At 32.6% G+C, this 24,686-nt stretch overlaps 2 protein-coding genes across 3 annotated transcripts in view; one reads left to right on the top strand and one right to left on the bottom strand.

Annotated features, from left to right (window-relative positions):
- The window catches only part of LOC124369769 (Y+L amino acid transporter 2), a 127,084-nt gene extending 105,008 nt beyond the window's left edge, over positions 1-22,076 (bottom strand). Inside the window, exons 1-2 of one of the 2 annotated variants that reach the window (XM_046827852.1) lie at positions 21,987-22,076; positions 6,590-6,760 (exon numbers count right to left, since the gene is read on the bottom strand). In XM_046827852.1, the coding sequence (XP_046683808.1) occupies positions 6,590-6,740 (151 nt within the window). In that variant the 5' untranslated portion in view covers positions 6,741-6,760; positions 21,987-22,076. Of the gene's footprint in view, positions 1-6,589; positions 6,761-21,656; positions 21,861-21,986 lie in introns of those variants that run through there. The other variant, XM_046827851.1, reaches the window with a different exon arrangement.
- LOC124369770 lies at positions 1,377-2,099 on the top strand. The gene has a single exon (XM_046827853.1). The coding sequence runs from the start codon at positions 1,658-1,660 to the stop codon at positions 2,069-2,071; it is 414 nt and encodes a 137-aa protein (XP_046683809.1). The 5' UTR covers positions 1,377-1,657; the 3' UTR covers positions 2,072-2,099.
- Positions 22,077-24,686: the final 2,610 nt, after the last annotated feature.

Here is a 24,686-nt window from a genome sequence, read left to right as displayed (position 1 = left end):
GAAACATGTCAAGGAGTTTTTGATTCTCATAAGCAGTGAGAGGGTCCAGTTACTTATCTCTGCTGACTACAGACGGACCTAGACTATCTGACAACTTACTGACGGCACTGTCCCCTCTGCTCTCCTTTTCAAACCATAGATAGTAAAATCCATTCACTTAAGTAATTAGCCTATTTTTTTGTAATTTTGTTCACTCAATATTTTTATTTGTTTTTGTCTACTTTCTCCACTATATTACTGATAGTCGGAATTCCAGGTCATATCCGACGTTTATTCTGCTTTAGATGTCTTCTTTCAATTAACAAATTTTATAAAAATCTACACTGCTCGAGATAAAATTCGAATCGTAAAATTTTCAACTCGAGTCTACGCACAGGCCATTAAGGCCCATGTAGGCTCTTTTCCCATTATTTTAATTTATCCAGAAATTATGTAGCAAATTTAATGCTGTTTCTACTAGGTATGCGTGTATGGATGTGGATATGTATGTATATGTATGTGTATATACATGTATATGTATGTGTATATACATGTATATGTACATATATATATATATATATATATATATATATATATATATATATATATTTCATCTCTTTATTCATTATATTGATTTATTTATGGTGACATAAGTGTTTTTTATATTATTTTAGCCTTAATTATTTAAGGTAGTGGCACCAGTAGTTGGCCACGCACTAGTAGTTGACCATTATGTATATAAATTCAAAAAACAAGTGTTCTGTTTGTTGCAGCCAATTATAAAATAACTCTACAAGCACCTGCTGCCATCTAGCATCAAATGCTGGAAGCTCAGAAACTCCATTGCATTGTGGGTAGCAATGGCTGACAGTTGTTGTTGATAGGTTAAGAGGTTTATCGTGTTTGCTTCATTGTATTATACAGTTTAATAAGAGTGTGAGTACTTTTTGTGCAGCTTTAGAAGCCATACAAATAAATTTATCAGGTAAGTTTTATATTTATCCTATTTCTAAAAGTAATTTATGTTATATTCAAGTGTTTCTAACAATATAACCTAACTTGTCATGTGATTGTTGAGGGTGGTCATCTACTGAATGTTTTTCTCAAAGATAATTAGTAATTGACCGGGGGTGGTCAACAAACTGATTCAATTTACATAACATTATTATTGTGTTATAAATGTATTTTCATAACCAAATTTGACACACAACAGTACAGCACTTGTCCAGAAATATAAAATGAGGGGCATTTTAGTAATTGACCACATGGTCAATTACTGAAACATGAAGTGGTCAACTTTTAAAACACACCTTCTTTCAGAACCCAAACCTAGGACTGTTTCTTTTAACTGATATGGAAAATTATAAATGTTGATCTTAAAATACCCATTAGTTAAATAGAAATAAAATCTGTATAGGCTATAATTTGTTGTTTCTTTTTTCAGGGGAAATATTACTTTCAATATGCCTGGAAACAAGAACACGTTTTTAAAACTACAGTGAAGATGCTATGAAAGCTGCAGTTGAAGATGTTCGCTTGCACAAAAACATCTATTCGGGCAGCTGCTAAGAAATTTTCAGTCCCCAGAAACAACTTTGAAATATAAATTAGAGGGTAAATCACCAATGGACAGAAAAATGGGCCCGCCTTCCATTCTACGAGCAAAGAAGAAGCTGAAATGAGCAGGTGGGTGGAGAACATGGCACAGGCTGGTTTCCCGGTCACTGTTGAGCAGCTATGTATCAGTGTGGAGAAGTACATAAAAGAGGTGAAGCGCGATACCCCTTTCAAAGATGGAAGACCAGGCAGGACTTGGATGATAGGTTTTCTTCGGAGAAATCCTTCAGTTTCAAAAAGGGTTTCTCAAAACCTAACCGTCTCGCGGGCAGCAGTCACAAGGGAAAACGTACTGAATTGGTTTTCAGAAGTGGAATCCTCTATTACTAAAGAGCATGGTGATGATAGAATTTTGGAAGACCCATCTCGGTTATTTAATTGTGATGAGTCAGCATTTTTTCTTAATCCAAAAGGCCCCAAAGTGCTTGCTAAAAAAGGAGATAAAACAGTTTATCAAAAAAGTAAATGTCGATGAGAAGGAGTGCGTTACAGTGTTGGTGGTACTGGTAGTGCAAGTGGCTTAGTAGCTCCAACACCTTGTGTGTACAAATATAAGCGTATTCCTCAAGATATCGCTGAAAATTTTCCGAAGGAGTGGGGGGCTAGGTAAAAACAGATTCAGGATGGATGACATGTGAGGCATTTTTTGAATTCATTGCCGATATTTTTCATCCATGGCTAGTAGAAAAAACCAAATAACTTTTCCAGTTATTCTTTTTGTGGATGGCCATGCATCTCATTTGTGTCTACAAACAAGTCAATTTTGTGAAAAAAATGGGATTATTTTGGTGGCTTTGTTGCCAAATGCCACCCACATTTTACAGCCTATGGATGTTGCTGTGTTCAGAAGCCTCAAAGAAGGATGGAGGAAAAAAAGTTCATCAATGGAGGATGGACAACGTTATTCAAGGAGGGTCTCATCTTCTAAAAAGAAAGATTTTGCAAAGTTACTGCAGGAAGTGATAATTCAGAATATAACAGAATCTATGTTGTCCAACGGATTCAAGAAATGTGGATTGTACCCATGGAATCCACAAGCAGTTGAGGTACCAGGTCAACGATCACCCAAAGAACATGATGGAAAGTAACTCAAACCAAGCTGAAAACCCAATACTTGAAGCGAGGTTTGAATTTTCTAAATGAAATGATAGGAAGAGAAAAGCTCAATATATTTGAGACATCATCCGATACATGGAGTGGGAGATTTAGTGGACACTTCTTTGTTCAAATTTGTGGAAGAGGGCAAAACTCGAGCTGGACAAACTTTCTTCAGAAACTGAGGCCTTGTGTTGCTGGCGAAGATATTTCTAATGTGTCGCTTAGAAATAATGCTTCAGAATTTCTTGTTGATGGAGGAAATATTAATGAAGTTTCTCTAACAAACACAGATGTCATTAGTGACTTAGAACCAATTGATTCAGACCTAGTTCAGTCTACGAGTAAAGAAGGTCTGCCACATGCCAACAGAGCCATCTACCAGTCGGATGAATGCTGATGAGTTATCAACATACCTCAATTCTTCAGCATTTCTTGCTGATGGAAATGATATAGATGAAGTTTCTATAATGGACATGGATGTCATTAGTGACTTACACCCAAATGATCCAATTCAGACTTTGAGGAAAGAAGGTATACCGCAAACAACAGAGCCATCCAACAGTATCTCTGATGAGTCATGTACACACCCTAAAGACATTCCTGGAACATCAAAAAATTCAGAACTTTTATTGAGTAATGGAAACACTGCAGGTCCATCACAAGGGGGAATACCAAGTCCATTCAAGAGGCACTTCTTTTATCCTGCATTTGAAGAAAGTAAGAAGAAAAGGATCATAAGGGAAAGAATGCCAACGGATTGTATCAGGAGAATTGTGTCAAAAATATTTTGAAAAGAAAAAAAAGAAGAAAGAAGAACTTGAGCGATTGAAGATAGAAAGAGCCACTGAAAGGACAACGAAAGAGGGTGGAGAATGAGAGATTAAAGAAAAATATAGCTCGAAAGTTGAAAAATAAACAAACAAAAAAAGTATCAAACATTCCTTCAGATAGCTCTGATTCGAGTGTCGAAGTTTCCTCTGGAGAAAGTGTGTTTTCAGAGCCCTCAGAAGATGAGAACTCCAGCAACCTAATTCATTCTAGGAAGCCCTTGTTAAAACAGATTAATGAATATGTCATTTTCACATACGAAAATAATTATTATCCTGGCAAAATAGTTAAAGCCACTAAAGATACTGCAACCATTTCATCGATGGTACAGTGTGGTCGCTTATGGAAATGGCCTGAAAAACCTGATGTCCTGGAATACCAGTGGAAGAAGAATGTGGGAATCCCACATAAATGAGCCTAGAAAGACCAGTAAAACTCGTAATGTTTACTCTGTTCCTGAGTTGGACTTTCTATGGAATTAATTTAAAGTTTTAAAACGTGTGTTGTGTCTTCCAGTTTTTGAGTTTGTAACTTGATACAGATTTTTTTTATTTATTCATATTATAATTTTGACATTTTGGAAGTCAATTATTAATAGAAAAACATTGTAAAGAATTGCAAACTAATTTAAGTTACACGTTTCTGATTAGTATTTACCTTATAACTAGCTATTATTCATATGGTCAACTATAGTGCTAAATGTGGTCAACTACTAAAATATTTCAGATCTTTCATGGTCAACTACTGATGCAAAAACTCAATATTTTTTAAACTATTTTAAGTACTTATAGTTCATTAAATTAAAATACTTATTAACAAATATCTAATCTGGAGGTTTTTAATTATTTCCTTAAAGTATTCACTGATGCTTTAAAATGTTAATGTATGTAGTTAATAAAAATTTATGTATAGCAGTGATCTAAAGTGGTCAACTACTGGTGCCTTTACCTTAATGTTAATTATTTTGAATTGTATTACTAGAAATATTTGTATGTTTTATATCACTTAGATAATATACAAATGCTACATTTGTTATCATTTTCAATGTAAAGATTTATTTTGTATTTCATTTTTTTTTTTTTTTTTGTGGAAATAAACGTGATTTGATTTGATATAAAAATGTGAAACTATGATCCCCGGGATTCACAATATACTGCGATTTCGTCACCCCATTAAATGATGAGATTACAACTCATTGTTAATATTACAATGGTGCTATATCAATAAATTAGTGAGACATTATACCCAATATCAATCTTACACTCAAAAGACATATGACAAGAAATACAGCTTACTAATAAAATCATAGAAAAGAAACATTTATACGCACTAAAATATATTGATTTCCAATTGTGTACTATATGATTAATTTATATACAGTAACGTTAATTCTTTCCATGTTGGAAGCTCTTTTACAGATCTTGACTGCCACTTTTGACTATCTCTCCCTGTATCCTCAGATTTCATATCTATTTTACAACTTATGCAAGCCTTAAATGGTGTAGCTGACAAGTTGCTATTTTAAATCTTATATCTTATTATTATTAAATGCGCCTCCTTAATTGTAAAGTTGCAAAGTATTGTAACCATTATATGCAGCAAAGATCTTTCTCATTTTTATATAGTTTTCTATGAAACTACACATAAATTATTTGAAACAATTTTTTATTCTTTCAAAATACTTCTATTCATTAACACCTTTTTCATTAAAATAGAGTGTAAGTTATGTTTAAACAATGCCTAATTTTACATTTGCCTAAACATTACATTTTACAATTTGGAAAGTAAACATTTAAATATGTAGGCTTCAATGTCAATTTGCATATTGTACTGAATGGACAAAACATGTGGGGTTGGAGATCTCTGAGATTATAGTAATAAATACTTCCTTGTAAGTAAAATTAGGTTTACTTTATTAACTTTTATAACAGCATTCTGAGTTAATATTTATAACGACATAAGTCGCACCGAATAGACGAAACACATGTGGTTGGAGATCATGAGGTCTTAGCAATGAATACTCGATATGCAAAGTTTATTTGCAAGTTTAATCATGGCAAATAAAACTTAAAAGCACCACTTTTAGATATTAATATAAAAATATGATTTGCCACGTTGCTGTCAAAATAGAGTAATATGAACTAAAATTATATCTGGGGAGTGGACCTAGTGGTTCCAATGTTTATTGGAATTTTGCCTATGAACTTAATCACTTAACAAAACTTTAAAACGACTTTCCTGCACCTTGATGTCGACTTACATGCGCGGCGTCAACATCTTAGCTCGACATTGCAGCTATAGTCACAAAGGGGAAGATTGAATCAAAGTAGTCCTCAAAGAATAAATCATTCTAGGACTCAAGAACTCACCTAAAACAAAATCTTAACAGGATTAGCCATTTTATCGAGATAACTTATAATCACGATAATGTGGTCTCGGCAGAAAGACATAACCACAACCTATATTTGCATTAATCTGGCAAATAAAACATCATCATAGGTAAGTCATTTTACTATTTACAAATTTACCTTATAATACATTCAAAATAGAAGTCTCACATAAAAGGGTTAGTTTATAATATAAATTTTTCATACAGATAAGGTGCGTGAAGTGGTAACCAATGAAATGTCGAACGGCTACAAAGTTCAAGAGAGAGAAAAAACTACATGTGCCAATTTGGTTATTATTCCATCAAGAATTTAGTTCCAAGACCATCGTAGATAAATACCACTACCCAGTAGCAACAGGGTTGTGAATATGTATATAACATATAATGCAACTAAATAACGGTACACTGTTTAAAATGTCTTAGTACAATGTGATGAAAATTTGCACTGTTTGTTTTTTTGTTTGATGAATTGTTAACAGCTCTCCACTACATTCTTATTGATTTATTACCTTCATAAATTTTTGTCAAACCGACTACTCTCTGAGCCTAACTTAATCTTCTTCTATTCCACAATAGTTTAACGAGTTACAATGGTTCCCAGCACTTTGGATTATAGCTACCTCACTTAACCAATGTCAATAAGTAATCGAGTACGTATTTAGAATTACACTTACTCACCTGAACCGAATATAATGCCGAGAATGATAGCAACACCTTCCAACAAGCCTAGCTGTTTCTTCATCTGGACTACCTCAGGCTTCCTGTCGTCCACAGGTGACTGCAGAAGAGGTCCTGCCGACTCCGATGAAGGAATCCCTTTTCTCTCCATTTTAATGGTCTCTTCAGCTACTGTATATACAAATACAAACATTTATAAGATGTCTAAACACAACACAAACAATTTTAGTAAGTTATCTGATGTAGTAGTGGTTAAAAAACACTTAAAAAGCCCGCAGGTGAGTGGTTGCAGGGGAACGTGATGAGCATTGTCCCACAGCTTTTGACTTTTCAGCAAAAATAAGTTAACTGTATTGATTTCTCTTTTGCAAAAGAATATTTTATAAAACACAGAAGGAAACTTTTTGTGTATATAAATGGATATACATGCTAGGTGTCCATTGGTTATAAGTGCGTAAGATAGAAAAATATGGTCTATAAAAAGATTCTACATTCTGTATTTTGAACCCTTTTGGTACCGTCAAGATGATAGGACTGAATAGTCGTTTTCACACAGTTTGCTAATACCTATTTAACTTTTTAACTGTTAGTTTGAATTTTAGGAAGCTGAAAAATACTATCTGACAAATAAATTATCGTTAAGTGTTTACAACTCTTTCGATACCCTCCCACTGTGACCTCTACCAAAACTACCACAGCTAGAAATCTACTACTTTCTTGAAGGAAGACTTGAATTAAATCTTAATAGACCTCTCTTTTTATTTTAATAAAAAGAGAACAATTTTGACCAGCAACCTCATATTTTTGCCATACAATTTAGTGTAAGAGTCTGCTTGACTCAAGAGCATGGAATTCTTGGTGAGTTTTGATCGTACATCTCAGATGTACAGAAAAATCATGATGATTTTACAAGGTCATGAACCTATTTGGTAAAATAAAGATGCTCACCAAAACTGAAAGGGTTGTGCAAAAAGGATCAAGACCCACCCATCTCCTCAGTCAGACGGCAAAAAGGCTCATCCCCAACATGCAAAAATAAAAGACATAAATGAGGACTATGAAACCTTCTTTAAGAAAAACATTGACTTCTATAGAGAGCTGATAAATAATTACTGGCCCAATAACAGCTCAGAATATGATAAATTGACAAATTTAATATCCACAAGTCGCAATACATCTACAGAAACCTCCGCTGTCTCTGATTGCTCACTGAATACCCCAACGGCAGAAAATGGAGAATTTTTTTTAGGCCACAAACAACGAAACGAAACGAACATGTGACAATCCTTCATCAAAACATCAGGGGGCAACCAAACAAAGTTGACAGATTAAACCATTTGCTCAATGAAACATCCCCTAGCCTTTTAATACTGACAGAACACGGCTTGAGTCAAAGTGAAATTTTAAACACCAAAATACAAGGCTACAATCTGATAACTGAATTTAGCAGAACAGATCACAAGCTAGGAGGTGCCGCTATATACTGTAAGGACAACCTGACAACAAGTGTAGAGGCCATTGAAATTACACACTTTTGTGAAGAGCTCCTCTTTGAGGCAGCAATGGCACAGATCAAAATTAAAGAAAAGCAAATATATCTCCTTGGCGTATATCGCCCTCCTGGTGGAAACACAAGAAGTGGCCTAAACTTCTTATCACACATCCTAGACCACAGCCAAGCACACAATAAGTTATTTTTATTACTAGGGGATATAAACATTGATAGCCTAAAAGAAAACAACCCTGACAATTTGATGCTACAAGACGAACTAACCACACACAACATAAGAAGGCTTCCCCTTCCTGCGACACGAGTAACAGCCGAGGCGAGATCCTCGATAGACTGCGTATGCACCAACATCCCAGAAGCAGAGGTCACTGTAACTATTTTACAAACTGGCCTCTCCGACCATACAGCCCAATTGAGCAGCCTTAACCTTAATCAAGAGACCAACTCAACATCAAAACTAAAGTGACAAATGGGGAAAAAGAACCTTGAAAATCTCAAATCCATCTTCTACAACAAAAACTGGAATGCTGTTGAAACTGCTGAAGACACAGAAACTGCATATAATATATTCCATGACACCCTTTGTACTGCCCTAGATATCTGCTGCCCACAAAGGAAACACAAGAACAGAGGCCCTACCAAACCATCTCATTACTATGACCTGGAATCTGCCGATATGAAAGCCTCCTATCTACGAGCCCTCAACACCTATGAAACAACAGAAGACATTCGAGACAAAGAAATAATGAGAAACAGTAAGAGGATATATGACCAAAAACTAAGAACACTGCATCGGCAAGCAAACTCAAAGCACATAGAAGAATCTGACAACAAGACCAAGGCTCTATGGAGTTTGATTAATAATGAGAGGCGTGGGAAACAGTGCAACCAGGAGTGCCCTAAACTTAACATCAACAACACCACCCTACATAATCCTACAGAAGTAGCCGAAAGCCTTAACACTTACTTTACTCAGATGACTGGCATGACAATTCAAAACCAAATACATACCCTAGCACCTGGGTGGACAGGAAAAAACCCGACCTTATTGCACATTCCCTTGCCACAGTCATTTTGCATGACACCAACAACCTGGACCGAGGTGAATCAAACAATCTGCAGCCTGAAAAACAAATCGTCCAGTGGCATAGATGAGTTTTCTTCAAAGAGTGTGAAGTTCTGTGCAAATGAATTAACCCAACCCCTTGTAGCAATCATTAACAAATCTTTTGCCGACGGTCACTTCCCCTCAAGGCTTAAAGTGTCAAAGGTCTATGCAAAACACAAGAAAGGGAAGAAATCAGACCCTCAGAACTATAGACCCATCTCGCTAATATCTACATTTGCAAAAATCATAGAGAAACTTGTTCTGAAGCGATTGATGGCCTACCTTAAACAACATGACCTAATCACAGTCAACCAACATGGATTTCAAAAAGGAAAATCAACCATATCAGCAATTATTAGCCTAGTAGAATCAATCATTGACAGCATAGATGACGAAAAGTACGTAACAGCCTTATTTCTTGACTACAGCAAGGCTTTTGACTGTCTGGGACATGACCTAATCTTAAAAAAGCTGGAAAATCTGGGAGTAAGAGGCATAGAGAACAAATGGTTCTCCAGCTACCTCCGAGGAAGGTCACAACTTGTGGAGGTACAGCATACTGAATCTTGCATCACCAGATCGTACACATCAACTCCAAAACCACTGGCACGAGGTGTGCCTCAAGGATCGGTACTTGGCCCAGTTCTTTTTATTCTTCTAACTAATGACTTCCTTACTTTCATCGCCAGCTCCAGTACTGACTGCGTAATGTATGCAGACGACACTACCCTTCTTATAAAAAATGACACAGCAGATGAACTATCCCTTAACTCCTTGACTTCTCTCCAACAAGCCATCAAATACAGTGCACTGAATGATCTGGCAATAAATCCTAATAAAACAACGCAAGTGCATTTCAGTAGGAAAAAGGAAATACCAACAAATATTCCAGACATATCAGTAGTTGATAAAACACAATTTCTGGGCCTAACTATCGATAGTACACTTTCATGGAGTCATCATGTGAGCACCATTTCCAATAAAATATGTGCAGGCATATACGTTATGAGGCGACTCAAATCAGTGGGTACTCAGGGATCCGTCAAAGCTGCTTATTACGCACTGGTAGAGTCCCACATTAGATATGGTCTTATCATCTGGGGCAGCTCTACTGAAAACCTGAAAAGGATACTCACCCTTCAAAAAAAGGCAATTAGATCCCTTGCCAATCTTGAATCTCGACAAAGCTGCAGGGAAGCGTATCCAAATTTAGGCATTCTAACTGTACCAGCCTTGTATGTATACGAAACAATTCTACATGTTGACAGACTCAATTTTGACACTTACAACAATTTCCATGACTACAACACACAACATGCCTCCAGATATGTTCTACCCCGCCATCGAACAGCCCTCTTTGAAAGAAAACCGTCCTACATAGGACGAAAACTCAGAAATCAACTGCCAGAAGACTTCCAATTGCTAACTGGAAACGCACTGAAGAAAGCACTTCAAGAATTCCTTGTCAAGACTCCACTCTACACCCTGGAGGAGTTCCTGGATTCAACAAACACCTAAGTGACTTTTCCTATTACATTATACTATGTTTGACTATATTACTGTACTTAATGTTCATGTAATAAAGAAATATTGATTGATTGATTGATTGATTGATCTATTCCGCATATGTGGCATTTGATCTAGTTAAAAGTGGTCAGCTTTCTGAATACCAGTACCCCTCTATAAATCCTTTCCTCCTCTATAATAATCATACTTTTTCATATTGTTTGTGTTTTCTGGTAATGTGTAACAAAAACAGAAAATTTAAAGTTAAAATTTACCTATAAGTAGATTAATATTAAAATGGTAACATGTGAACACACATTACTCTCATTATTATATTTATCAGTTTAATTGATTGATACCTCTTAACAATTTAGAATGAAATAGATTATTGAAACATAATTTCTCACAATACAAAAGTACAATTGTCCACTAACTTTGTCATTAAAATTAGCATTAAACATACTTGTTAATTACCAATATGTTGCACCAATTTCTTCCAAATTCTAACCTGTAGAATACCCTACATTCACAAATCTAAATAGTTAATGATGCCACTCTTAACAACCACAATATGCTCACTTGAACCTTTAAGGAGAAAAATTATGAATTGTCAATTATGGTTAATAATAATACATTTTCTAAAATACTGACAATGTATTATACAAGGCATGAGAGATTTTACAACTTGTTTTCTACAAAATATTTTAGCTTAAATTTGATTTTAAATTGCAAACAAACATTAACCCATTGACCTACTTTGGCGAGACCATTTCAGAGCTAGTGCTATGTAATATTTAAAATACTTTTATGAGTCTATCTAGCCTCTAGTAATATGTAACGTTTAATATACTTCGAGTCCATCTAGCTGCTAGCGCAACGTAACGTTTAAAATACTTTGATGCGTCCATCTCGCCACCAAGTAGTTTGCTATTTTCTCATAAGATATCAGCACTGTTCAGTCTCAAGTTTGTTTCTGTGTTCTATGAAAATGATGGGAATGGAATAATTTTACTTTGTAGACTGGCAACACTGCTTTTGGAGAAGGGTAAAATATACAAACGATCGACTCAGTAACAGCTGACTCCAGAAAACAAATAGTGAGTATAAAAATAGTAATAATATTGTTTTAAGCTTACTGTAATGTTTTGAGCTAAAAATATTATTTCAAACATTCATTAGAGAATAAAAAGATTATTTTTTAACTTTTTAGTATAGTAGTGGCAAAAATCTAAAATTAAAAGATTTTTCAACAGAAAAATACATTTTATTTAGAAAAAATTTATTAAAAATTACAAAATTAACAATAACATGATATTTTCAGAAGAAATAGTATTAATCTTTTTTAACTATTGAATAAAATAAATAGAATAGTATATTTAAAAAACTATTTTGTATTTTTAAATTAACAACATTACATTAACTTGCTATTTTAAGAGATTACTATTTTTATACTTAAAAACACAATAATAAAAACATATTTTAATTTTTAAATACATTTTTATTTAGTAGCTTATATAACTTAAATTAATAAAATAAAAGGTTTATACTTTTTATAAAAATGTAATTCAGGATTAATATAATAAAACTCCCTAGATTCATCCAAATCAAAAAAGCTAAACTTAAGTAATAGTATTTGAAGCAAAAGTTTCAATTTCAGACCAAATTACTAACCATGCAGTTGAGAAGCTATATTTAAACTGATAGCCAGTAGATTAGTGTGAAAAAGAGCACTTTAAATTAATATCTTAAGACACATTTTTAATAAGTTCTTGTAATTTAATCTTGCATTTTATAATTTATAACTGCATTATAATTTTTACAACAGCTTTTTTTAATTAGAATGAAAAATTGTTTCCCTTTTTAACCCTAATGATTAAATAATATAAAGTATTTTGTCTTTCGCGCCTTAATTATTAAGATAAGTTATTATTTATGAACTTTAATTTAGCTACTGATGAACAGCCATTCTTTTATAACAGACACCTCAGTGTTAAAAAATGAAATAAATTTAAAGTTAGTTTTTACGACATATTTATGTTGTAAAATACTTTAATTTACCAAATCCAAAGAAAATAGTTTAATAGAAGATGTATATTTATTTTTATTCTAGGTTAAAGTTGCCTGTTGATGAGACAGTCTACTAATAACAATAATCTACTTTTTAAAAACAGCTTATTTTACCTAGTGTATAAGTGTTTCTCAGATTTGAGGTTAGAGAGAGGAAGCTTGGACATTTTACATAAACATAAGCTGAATTTAAATAGACTTGGTAAGTAAACAAGTCCTTATTTCCAAATAATTCTGATGTATGTCACAGTGTCACATACGTAACAAGAAACATGAAAAAGTTTAAACTGCATCTCATCTAGAATGTTGACATGGATAACATTTTGTAAAAGTAAGGTTAAGTTAATGATTGTTAATATGATATTTTTTATTTTATTTTAAATATTATTCTTTGAGAAGTAAACTGTGTTACGTATGTGACACATCAAAATGTTACGTATGTGACACATTAAGTTATGATACAAAAACTGTCAATTTGAAGAAGAATTAACTTAGGAAGTTAGTTAACCTAGCCTATCTACCAAGTTAATCTATTTATTTGTTTATTTTAAAGCCTCCCAGACTGATTTATGTACAAAAAATAAAAGGTTGGTATAATGATAAAGTTTATAGTTTTGCTTGTGTTAGTGATGATTTGAAGCATTGTAAGAACTCTGTTTGGACATTTATAAAAGTTCTTGTACAAGAAATTAATCAAATAGCTCCAGAAGTAAAACATTTACATATATTTTCTGATAACTGTGCCGGCCAATTTAAAGGTACACTATGTCAAATATTTGTTTTGCAGAGGAAGACTTTGGTATTGCAATGAACTGGAATTTTTTTACTTCCAGCCATGGGAAGGGGGCTGTAGATGGTATCGGAGGGATGGTAAAGAGGATTGTATGGAGAGCAGTAAAGAGTCGGAAAGTTTTTGTTAATACCCCAGGAGATTTCTACAGAGTGGCATTGGAAAAATGCAAAGAAATTCGGCTATTGTTTGTTTCAAAGGAAGAAATAGATCATAATAGAAAACATCTTGAGGAGAGATGGGGTAAAATTCATCAAATAACTGGTATTCAAGCAATGCACCACTTTCAAGCATATAGTGATCACGAGATACTGATTAGCAGGACATCAAAATCACTCATGCTTAAAGTTGACATTAAGAATGAAGAATATGACGCTACAAAAACTGTCAACCCGACGACGGCTACACTATGAAGATGCTTTCAGTGATGAATCTGATGATGATAAGTATGAGAGTACTGGAAAAGATGATGCACAGATGGAGACAGATGAAGAGCCCATTATCAAACACTGATAGAAATGTCCAACACTCAAATCCTGGTGACTTTGTATTAGTGAAATTATTAAGTAATAAAATGAAAGAATTTCGCTACGTAGCAGTTTGCCAGAGCAAAGTAAATGAAGATATTGTAGTCACTTTCTTGAGAAAGTATGGGGAGGATACTAAACTGTTTAAAATTGATGAAAATTATGAAAGGCTCGTGGCTACTAAAGACATTGTTCGGGTGTTGGAACAACCTAAAATTAAAACCGTTGAGTTCGTGTACTTTATCAGTTTCCAAAAACTGTACATGTTAAAGAAGTGTAACTATGTTCTGTTAGTTTTACTTAGAACAAAAGTGTACCCAACTTATTTAAAAATTAATATTGTAGAAATAGTTATAAGGAACCTTAATATACAGTATGTGTGAATTTAGTACCTAAGTTTTATTGTAACGTTTTCTATGTGAAGTGATAACAGTTACCTATTTTGTTGGTTCAGTTCAGCTGTAAGGATATCACTTTTAGATAGAATAAGTTGTTATTTTTATCATAAATAGTGTTCTTGGTACTCTAGTTATACTTGTCACATACGTAACAAACAACCTGTCACATACGTAACAACAAATCACAATTTTTAACAAGTATTCAAAACATGTTGGTACATTGATTAATTAAGAGTTGTACGTAAATATTAATTAGGAATGCAATTAATTTTATTTTAAATTTTATTGAAGGAAAAATTAACAGAATTTGACCATTATGTACCTAACACTCTAAGGATGAGTGCCTTTCATGTCACAAACGTAACAGCCATAAAAACATGTATTGCTTGGAAAATAATACAAATTCTTGTGCCCAAATTTGTATCCTTTTAAATTAAATCACCTTTTATACACTGAACTGTGATAAATGTATTTATATAATTTTACTTTATTTATATTTCACCATAAATGTGTCTAAGTGTCACATACGTAACAAAAGAATGGCTGTGAAACATACACACTGACCTTTATAATATGCTCTGAAATAACTAATCACAGTACCCAAATGCTACTAACTAATGAATTCCCCCCAAACCAGCAGTCTGATTTATCTTATCATTTGTAATTACTCTTTGAAGCACAATTATTCATGCTGGTAATAATTCAACCTATTAATCTTCTTATCACAAGCTCATTACTCTGGAAATTCATAACTGCCATGACAAGGCAGGAAAAGTTGAAAAAAATAACTTTATATATATATGTATATAAAGTTATTTTATATTGCCCATCCATGTGAAGAATAAAATGTTAAATAAATAATGCCTATAATGCCAATAAATAATGCCATAAATAGAATGCCTAGAATAGCACTGGAGAAGGAGGAAAGAGGAAGAAGACCAAGAGGAAGACCGAGAGGAAGATGGGAGGACCAAGTGTGGAAAGACATAGAGAGAAGGGGACTACAGAAAATGCAGGTGGAGGAAGAGGAGACCTGGAATGACAGACAAAAGTGGAGGAGGCTGTGTACGACGACCTGTGATAACGGAAACGTCAGATGATGATGATGATATTAAACATTTATTTAACTAACTAAACCCATGTTTAAAAGCTGTAAAATGTCATAGCCTTTAAGGCACTAAGTGTTGGTACTAATTTAATAGGTAAAAAGTAAATATTATAAGAATATTGTTGATATGTATCCTAAAATTTTATGATTTAATGAAACACAATAGTTACAATTTCACTGCTTCAAGCAGAACCATGGTATTGGTTGTCATTATTGAGAGGTTCATTTACTGGAAGTATGTTCAGAAGTACATTTAAAAATGAATGGTTGTAGAGAGGTTCATTTACTGGAAGTATGTTCAGAAGTACATTTAAAAATAAATGGTTGTAATTAATACTATTAGGTGATTAATTATATTGTTTTACCATTTAAATGTTAATATTACATAGAAAATAGTTTTGTTTGCTAGGTCTACTATAGGACATTAGGTACTTATTTCATGATATGGTGTTACACATATTTATAGTTTCTATCTAAATATTGGTTTAAGTCACGATATAAATTGCTAATTCTATTTATATAGTTAGAAGCATCAGTTATGATATTTTACCCATTATATGCTTAACCCATTCAGTCAGTGCTAATATCCGGATAACCAGAGATTTTAACACTTTGTATCCTGAGCCCTTATACGTGTTTCAGCATGGCTCTTTATGGTTTTTACATATAAAAAATCCATGTTATTTCAGCAAGTATATAATTAATTATGTCGTACTATACATAATTTTAAAGGCAGAGATACTTAAGCTTTTTTTAATGTACACATATATAGTTTATTTTTTTAATAAAATTATTAACTTGAATATTGTATAACAATGTAAAAAAAATTGCTTCATAGCTTGTTAGTCCAAATAATTGGCCATTCACACTTGGAATATATTATGATAGTATTTGGCAGATTTGTAAAATATATTAATAAAACATCATTAGGACTCTACCAAGCAGAATGATGATGACTACAATCAGTGGCTGTATCTGTGATTACTAGGCTTGTAAAACATATTAATAAAACATCATTTAGTCATTTTGATTAACTGAATGCAAATTGCTAAAATTGACATACCGTACAATCTTTGGATAGCACATCTAAAACAACACTGAGCACAACTGATTATTCTAAAATATAATAGCGCTAGTGTGTTAAAAAGTGAAAACTTTGTTAATTTAAGAGTATGTCTCAGTAAAGAACTGGATTTTGTGCCTTTAAATAACCAATACTTAGATTATACTTTGATAATGGACAAACTTAAATGATCGATCATATAAATCAATAACTAAATTATTGAATTTGCATTACAGTAAATAAATTATTAAATACGGGTTAGAAGTTTTGAACTCATATTTAAAAATAAAAGATAAGAGGAAACTAAAAACAAATTTAACAAAATAAATGTTAAAACCCACAATTATTTTAAATTCCTGTATATATCTCGGCAGTTACTTTCATAAAATATACAAAGTGTGTTCAAAAATTAACAAAATTTTTAATTTTTACGGATTTGGAGAGTTTGATTGTCAAGATTTTTAAAATTATGTTAGTATTTATGCTCCTGAAGTATAATATAATTTCCAGCTGTATCCATTGTTTACGTTTTCAGTGGCAGCTGCTAAGGTTAGACTTGTTTTATGAACTCAGCAACTCTCTGAGAATGTTTTTAAAAAAATGGATAAAAGAATTTGTATCAAATTTTGTGTGAAAAATGAAATAAAGTGTAATAGAGTGTGGGAAATGTTAACGAAGGCCTATGGTGAGTCTGGTATGAGTAAAACAAGGGTTTCAACGTTTCAAAGCTAATCGTGAAGACATTGAAGATGACAAACGCTTTGGATGCCCCACCACATCAACAACCAATACAAATTTTTAAAAAGTGGGAAAATGGTCAATGAAGTAAAGGCGTGATTGGGAAATATCAAACAGTATGACATTTTTTGGTATGAAACGTGTGAAAGCAAAATTTGTTCCAAAATTGTTGAATTTGGAACTAAAAAAACCGGTGAATGGAAGTTGCTCAGGAGGCACTAAATTTAGTCAACGACTATGCAGAATTACTGAAACGTGTTTTAACAGTGATGAAACATGGGTTTATGGATATGACGTTGAAACTAAGGCTCTACCATCCCAGTGGAGGCATTCTAAATCACCAAGACTGATAAAGGCTCGCCAAGTGCAGTCAAACCTGAAGGTTATGCTCACTATGTTCTTCGATTTTAATGACATAGTGCATCATGAATTCTTGCCACAAGGTCAAACAGTCAATAAGGAGTACTACCTGCAAGTTCAATGCAGTTTGCGTGAAGCAATCCAAAAAAACACCCGGTTCTGTTGTAAAATAATTCATGGCTTTTGCACCATGCAATGAGTCTACTCACACTTCATTGCTTTTATGTGATTTTTGGCTTAAAAGAGCACTGTAATGATGCCCCAGACTCCAAATTCTCCAGACATGGCTCCATATAACTTTTTTCCCCAAAAATAAAGAGAACCTTACAGAGCTGTTGTTTTACAAGCATTAATGATATTAAAATAGCATAGCTGAAAGAGCTAAAGTTTATCCCAAAGATCGAGTTTGAGAAGTGTTTCAAGGATTGGAAGAACCACTAGAACAAGTACATAATATCTAATGCTGTGACAATATAACATTTTGAAGGTGACAACATAATGTCAACGAATTAATAAATATATTTTCAAAAAATGAAAACTCCTATTACTTTTTGAAAATATATTGTATCTCCTATAGAGACTTTCACTTGAAATCTGAACAGGCTTCCACAGAAATAATCTGTAAGAATTTTAGCAATGATCCTAATGTTTGCATCTTCTTTTAAGTATCCTCCAAACATTCTCAGTATACATAGCCTACTTTTGGTGCAGAAGAGATGAAATTTACAATGTAATTCATTGTAAAAAGGATGAAAATCACTATAGAGAAATTTAAACAATATAGTATTCTCTCAACAGATCTGTAAAATGAGTTCTTTCTTTTATTGTTTGAAAAATTTGTAGTCAATATATACATATTTAGACACTTGTTTCATGTTTAAATTAGTTTCTCATGATAATAATTGAAGGTCTACTCTAGTTACACACATGTAACATCAACAACAATAGCAATAACAATTAATAGCATACAACCATTCAGTCATCTATCAGTGATTAAACTTAATTAATTAGAGGCCTTGTTACAAGTCAAAGTCAAAGCCAAATCATCTTTATTTACATAAACTTTAAGTTTAGTAATTGCGTCAACAAATAAAGGTTAAGGTCTATCTACTCAAGCATCTACTCAAATTTAAATACTAGAAGTCGTTACTTTAAAATTAGTTTACATATTCAATTACTAATAGTGCACTAAGAATTTTTGTGACACTCTATGTATTGAGAAATATATTTTCAATCCTTGATTTCTACTGAACCATTTTGTAAGTAAATTATATTTAAATTATGTGTGATATTGATGATAGTTTTTCCACCAAAGCAGTTAATTATCAAGAGAATCAAAAGACTTAATATTGATTAACTCTGATTAATAATAATCTATGTTAAAACACAAGAGGCCATACCTCTTACAGTTTGCCACACTTTTTTTAAATTTTGTAATATGTTCATGATTAACAATATTAACAGCTTGGAACATGGCCAGTTCTGGACAGAAGCAACTATGGCCATACATGACCCTATACCTAAATAATTATTTAACTTTACCGGAAGAATTATAAAATATTAATAAAGAGATCAAAACAACTGCTACTATAACAGCAAACCATCTGTTGTGATAGTGTCTTTTGTTTGTATTATCATAACTTGTACAAACACAGTTTCCTGTTGTTATTGCTCCATCCTGATGGGAAACAAAATTGTTTATACAGTCATTTAAAACCAGTAGCAAATATTCTGAGAAAAGTTTGTATATAGTGTACAGCAGCAATTAATAAAGTATACAATATAGACATTTTGTGTCTCAGTACTGTAAACATAAAAGCGTTCAGGACAGTAATAAACCTATAACAAAACTTTAATGGTTATTTATTAATTATTGTTATTAATTTAAAAATGAGAATCACACTAATTGTAGGCTATAGACACAAAGGAATATCAAACTGGAAAAATTCCCCAATGTCAATTTTCTTATCTATAGCCTAATTAACTTTGTCATTTTATTTAGTAGTTAAGTATTGTTAATATTATCATGTTTCCTCTTGTTATCTATATGCCATGTTATCTACATGCATGTTATCTACATATATAATGCAATAAAAATTAGCTCCAGACCCCGCACAAACTAAAGTTGGCTCTGGCTTGTCTTTATCTCATCTCATAATGCATTACATGACCTGGTTATAATCCTTTTCCCCATTTGGTTTTAAATTATTAAAAATGTTTACTCCTCTGCACCCAGTTGGGCTATATTACCTGAGAAAATTATAAATACAATTACTCACTTATAATAAATGCAAATTTCATTTTGCATTGTTTTCCTTTATGAGAAACATTTTCTTTTGAAGTATAAACAATTTTTTTATTTGTATGTTTAAAAGTGTGGTAAATGTTTATTTTAGTCACTTCACATTATTTGTTAGTTTTTTCATGAGGAAACTGCTTAAACAGTTAAAGTAAAACAAACCAGAAAAGAATTAAGTTTTGGAGAGCCTAAATATTTTTTTAAATATCTCAAAAAAGAACTCATAGTTGAACGGTCTGAGAGTAATGCCTTCGCCCATCAGCACAGGTTGGATAGCCCCACACTGATGGTGATGAGCAAAAAACTCCCTCAAAATAGTCTAATCAGTAGTTAACATAAAATTCCTAAAGGCTGACCAATAATGTTTCAGAGCTATAAATATTACAAACTCACCTGACCATATTATTCTAAATAGCAGAACAATGGCTGCTATTCTGAAGTACGCAACGAGTATATAGATTTCTATTACGAAGTAAAAAGAACAATAAATTGTCTTTTCTGTCCATTCCAACAATAATAGTAGTATATTTAAAAGTGCACTCACAAAACTAACTTTTACATTGAATATGCAGAAAAACATTACTCACTACCACCAAAAAGGGGAAAGAACAATTATGCAATGTCAAACGCAAGAAAATTTATGAATAAACTACACTAGAGGTAGAAACTAACGTCAAAATAAGTAAAAACAGGAAAAAGTACTGAACATCTCTTTCAATTACCATGAAATGCAGTTAGTAGACTGATTCTCCATTCTCTCATATTCTCTATCCTTTTATCGCATGAATGTTGATAATCATGTTATCCCCTCTTCTTATATCTATCCCTCCTTAATTTGTTATCATTCCCTACCCAGAAACCTCAATTCCTTAGATTGTGGACTAATTGAGATATAACCCAAAGTTTAAACCGTTAATAGTTTTGTGAAATATTTGGTTTGTCAGCACCTAAAACATCTTTCTAAAATTAAAGTATTATAGGCTAGGCCAACTATTTTTAAATTTTTTAAACTACTTTTGAACCATTTTAGGTAATGTGGCTAAAGTAAACATTATCCTTTATGAGAAGATTTCCCATTTAAAAAAAAAATGACAACTAATTTAAAAAAATAAGCTTGAGCATATTGCCTTCATATCTAGAATGCGAGTGCGTGTCACGTGTTGAAACACAATGCAAATTCGTTTGCATATGAAGTTAATTATTGCTTGTTATGTAAAACAATAAAAGTTACAAAGTCATAATAATAGAGAAACTATAGAGGTTTCACAATATTGTTATAATTACCGCACATATAGCTGTATAAATGTTATATGATTCTACGTTTATGCTACAAGGATGAATAAGAATTAAGTTATGATGTTTAAAATCACCTAATTGCATCATGATAACCTAACCGACTTCTAATATTATTGCAAAAAATGGCATGTTTGACAAATGACACTAATATTAAAATAGCCTTACATAGCCAATCATATAACTTAGAGAACCATTTTCAAATACTTCTCTATCGTAGGCCTAACTACAAAATTTTCACCATGCTTCCACGATGATATGCTAAAGCAATAACGCATGCAACATGTTTTAAAGAATTACCTGAGATATTTCTTCTTGTTATAAATGTAAAAGTATTCCCACTCAAGTGTAATAAAACTTACATACTAATAACTTCCACATTTAAGATTAACTCTTTAAAATTATAATAAATCCTGAACAACCGATAATAATTGAGGTTAGGTTTCAAACAGAAGAGGTAAACAAATTCTCACATGTGTGCAATGCAAATGCAAAAGCGTTTTAAACCACTTTGACTGTTCCCAGGTGCAAGAACCTTTTTTTTCGATCAGCTGTTTTTGTAATAAAGATTATACCTATTCAATTGCCTTAGTATAGTACTAAAAATTCCGGAAAGGAAATTTTTCTTACCATAACTTACTGAACAGTGAACAAATAACAATGATTAGAACACTGAAGCTCGTGACTCACTAATTGCTTGATGAAACTATTCGTTTAATTGAACCTAACTAGTGTGATGTAATTTAAACGTATCTATTTTTACATTAATTTGCAAGCTTCATATTGTTAATGTAGTGTTATTTATAGTACTAATTCTACCAGAATTACTACTATGAATAAATGTTATGATACAAATTTTCAGAAATTTTGAGTCTTGTTTAAATTGTTGATAATTGATAAGTTATGATTTAACATAGCTCAAATACTACTAAAATGTTAACTGAAATTCGAATTGTTTATGTAGTCAAATCTGTTTAAATACTAACTAAGTGTAATCAGTGAAAGGATTAATGTATTACTAATCACAGATCGACAGAGTAATGTTTGTTGGTTTTGATAGTATCGAGTAAGATTGAATATTAGGCCTTGATTAATGTACTTGAATTAATGTTCATACTTAGCTTTAATCTAAGGAATGACATTAATAATAAATACTAGTTGTTATGTTATTCAGTGGGTTGACCATTCTTGTAGGGTTTCATTCACCCCTATATTTCGTTAATCTTCTTATTTGCCATTGATATACGATATGTTTAACTCGCGTACAATCAATTGTTAGAAAACAACGTTAAGTAAAAATAGTGCACAACATGAATGAATTATAGTTCACGCTATAACGCAGTAATATTTTCATGCTTCATTCAAAAGTTTCCATATCACTATAATATGTACAATATCATTATAGAATATCAATATTACTATAGAACTGTAGCGTGGTTTGTTACCCCACCAACTATTCGAAGTCAGCACTGTCTTGCCATGCTTAAACAATTTACAAACTTCTATCACAACTTATTTAATAACCCAAATGAAATAAGCATGTACTCATTGCATCACTTGCACTGTCATCGAGCTTCAAGTAATTTAAAAGGTTAATACAATTGCCACCTGAAATTATGGACACACCCATAACCTTCTTTCTCTCTTTTGTGTAGATATTTACTGCTGGAGCAGCAAACAGCACTACATGTGTTGTTGGTCACCTTGGAGTAAATTGGTCGCCCCGCTTGACGAAGCCGCGAAAACACTAAGGATCGACGGGAAGCGAACAAAGTGTTACAGGACAAAGCGTTCGATCCCGTTTTGGCTGAGGACGCTGATCTTCCCGAGCGACTGTGGAGTCAAGGTACCGACACTGCAATGTGGGCAAAGAGATAACTCGACATGGGGCTGCCGACATCGGGTTGTGTATACCCCCAAACTTGACTGCGGTTTCAATGTACCAATGTTGAAAATACGACTTGTAGTTGTATATAGCTTATTTTAAACAAGTAATGTCGCAGACTATTGTAGTCAAACAATGGACAAGTTGTACGACGATCAAGTAACCGGTATCGAGCGCATAGTTAGTATCGGACTGTGATGCCATTCTCCAACTTGAATTTTAATAGTCATACTTGATTGTTTTCAAATAGGACCATGGAGATGCGTTTTATTATTCTCGGATAATGTACCACATACACGGAGAGTTTTTAAAGAAATCGGGTGGTACTGAATACCTTGCAGCGTCGGCTATTGCATTGATTGAAATTTTGTAACGTACCTGTTATCGGGAATCGATTTGAAAAAAATACAACATTCTGCTCGACAGTGTCTACCATCCCGGCATTACGAGTACCGTAAAAGGTCTGGTGGCTACAGAGAGACCCAAGTTTTTTTTGTTTGTCGTTATGACCGGCTAGTTAATATAAAACGATACAGCCGCTTAGCTCACCTTTTATTCATGGTTGCCTTTTCAAATTTGTACATTTCAATTAGAAGAACATATTGGTTAGTTATATTTAACAAATTTAAATATATTATCTAGACATGCACATTTTCTAACCCTAATTACCTAATAGTATGTAATTAAAAGATGGGACTCAATAAGATTTTTAGGATGTTTAAAGGAGGTTAGCTTTAATACATCTTCACTGCCAGTGGTCCATCAGACAGACATCCTACTCCAAAATTGGAACGGACCACGGATAACAGACCCCTATTCAGAAGATATATATTTTCTAATGTTTTTTCTAGTGATTTTGTTTTATTGAATTTAAAAATCTTTTTATTTATTTATAAAATTCAATGTTGTTTTCAGAAAGAATTGCCACTAATGTTTTATTTTTGTAAATGTTTTTAAGTTTGTTAAAAAATTGTATCCCTATAATATGAATAGTTTGGACACTCCTTTATTAAATGGTCTAATGTTTCTTGCTTAGCTTCGCAACAATTTATACATAACGGGGTAAAAATATTTTAATTGAAAATAACCTTGTGTTAATATTTGCGTGTGCAAACCTTGCTCTACATATACTTACAATTTCATATCTGTTTTATTTGACATTTTTAAACCATGGATTGTCTACGTACACTATACTATCATTTTTGTACCAATTGACTTTATCCGCTTCCAGAAATAATTCTATGTATTTTTGTTTACTTTTTAAAATTTGGTTCGTGTTAACATGATTTTTTGGTACTCAAATGTCGTGAATTTTTCACCACTAACAATTGCGTATTTTACTAGAGAATCTACCCGTTCCTTTTCTTGTATACTGCAATGTACTGGTATCCATTCCAGTACAATTAATTTGTTTTTTACTTTCTAAAGCAACTTTTATAATCATT

This window comes from Homalodisca vitripennis, chromosome X, assembly GCF_021130785.1.
Source record: "Homalodisca vitripennis isolate AUS2020 chromosome X, UT_GWSS_2.1, whole genome shotgun sequence".
Lineage (NCBI taxonomy): Eukaryota > Metazoa > Arthropoda > Insecta > Hemiptera > Cicadellidae > Homalodisca > Homalodisca vitripennis.
Note: the sequence above shows the minus strand (reverse complement) of the source record. Positions and strands in the feature narration are given on the sequence as shown.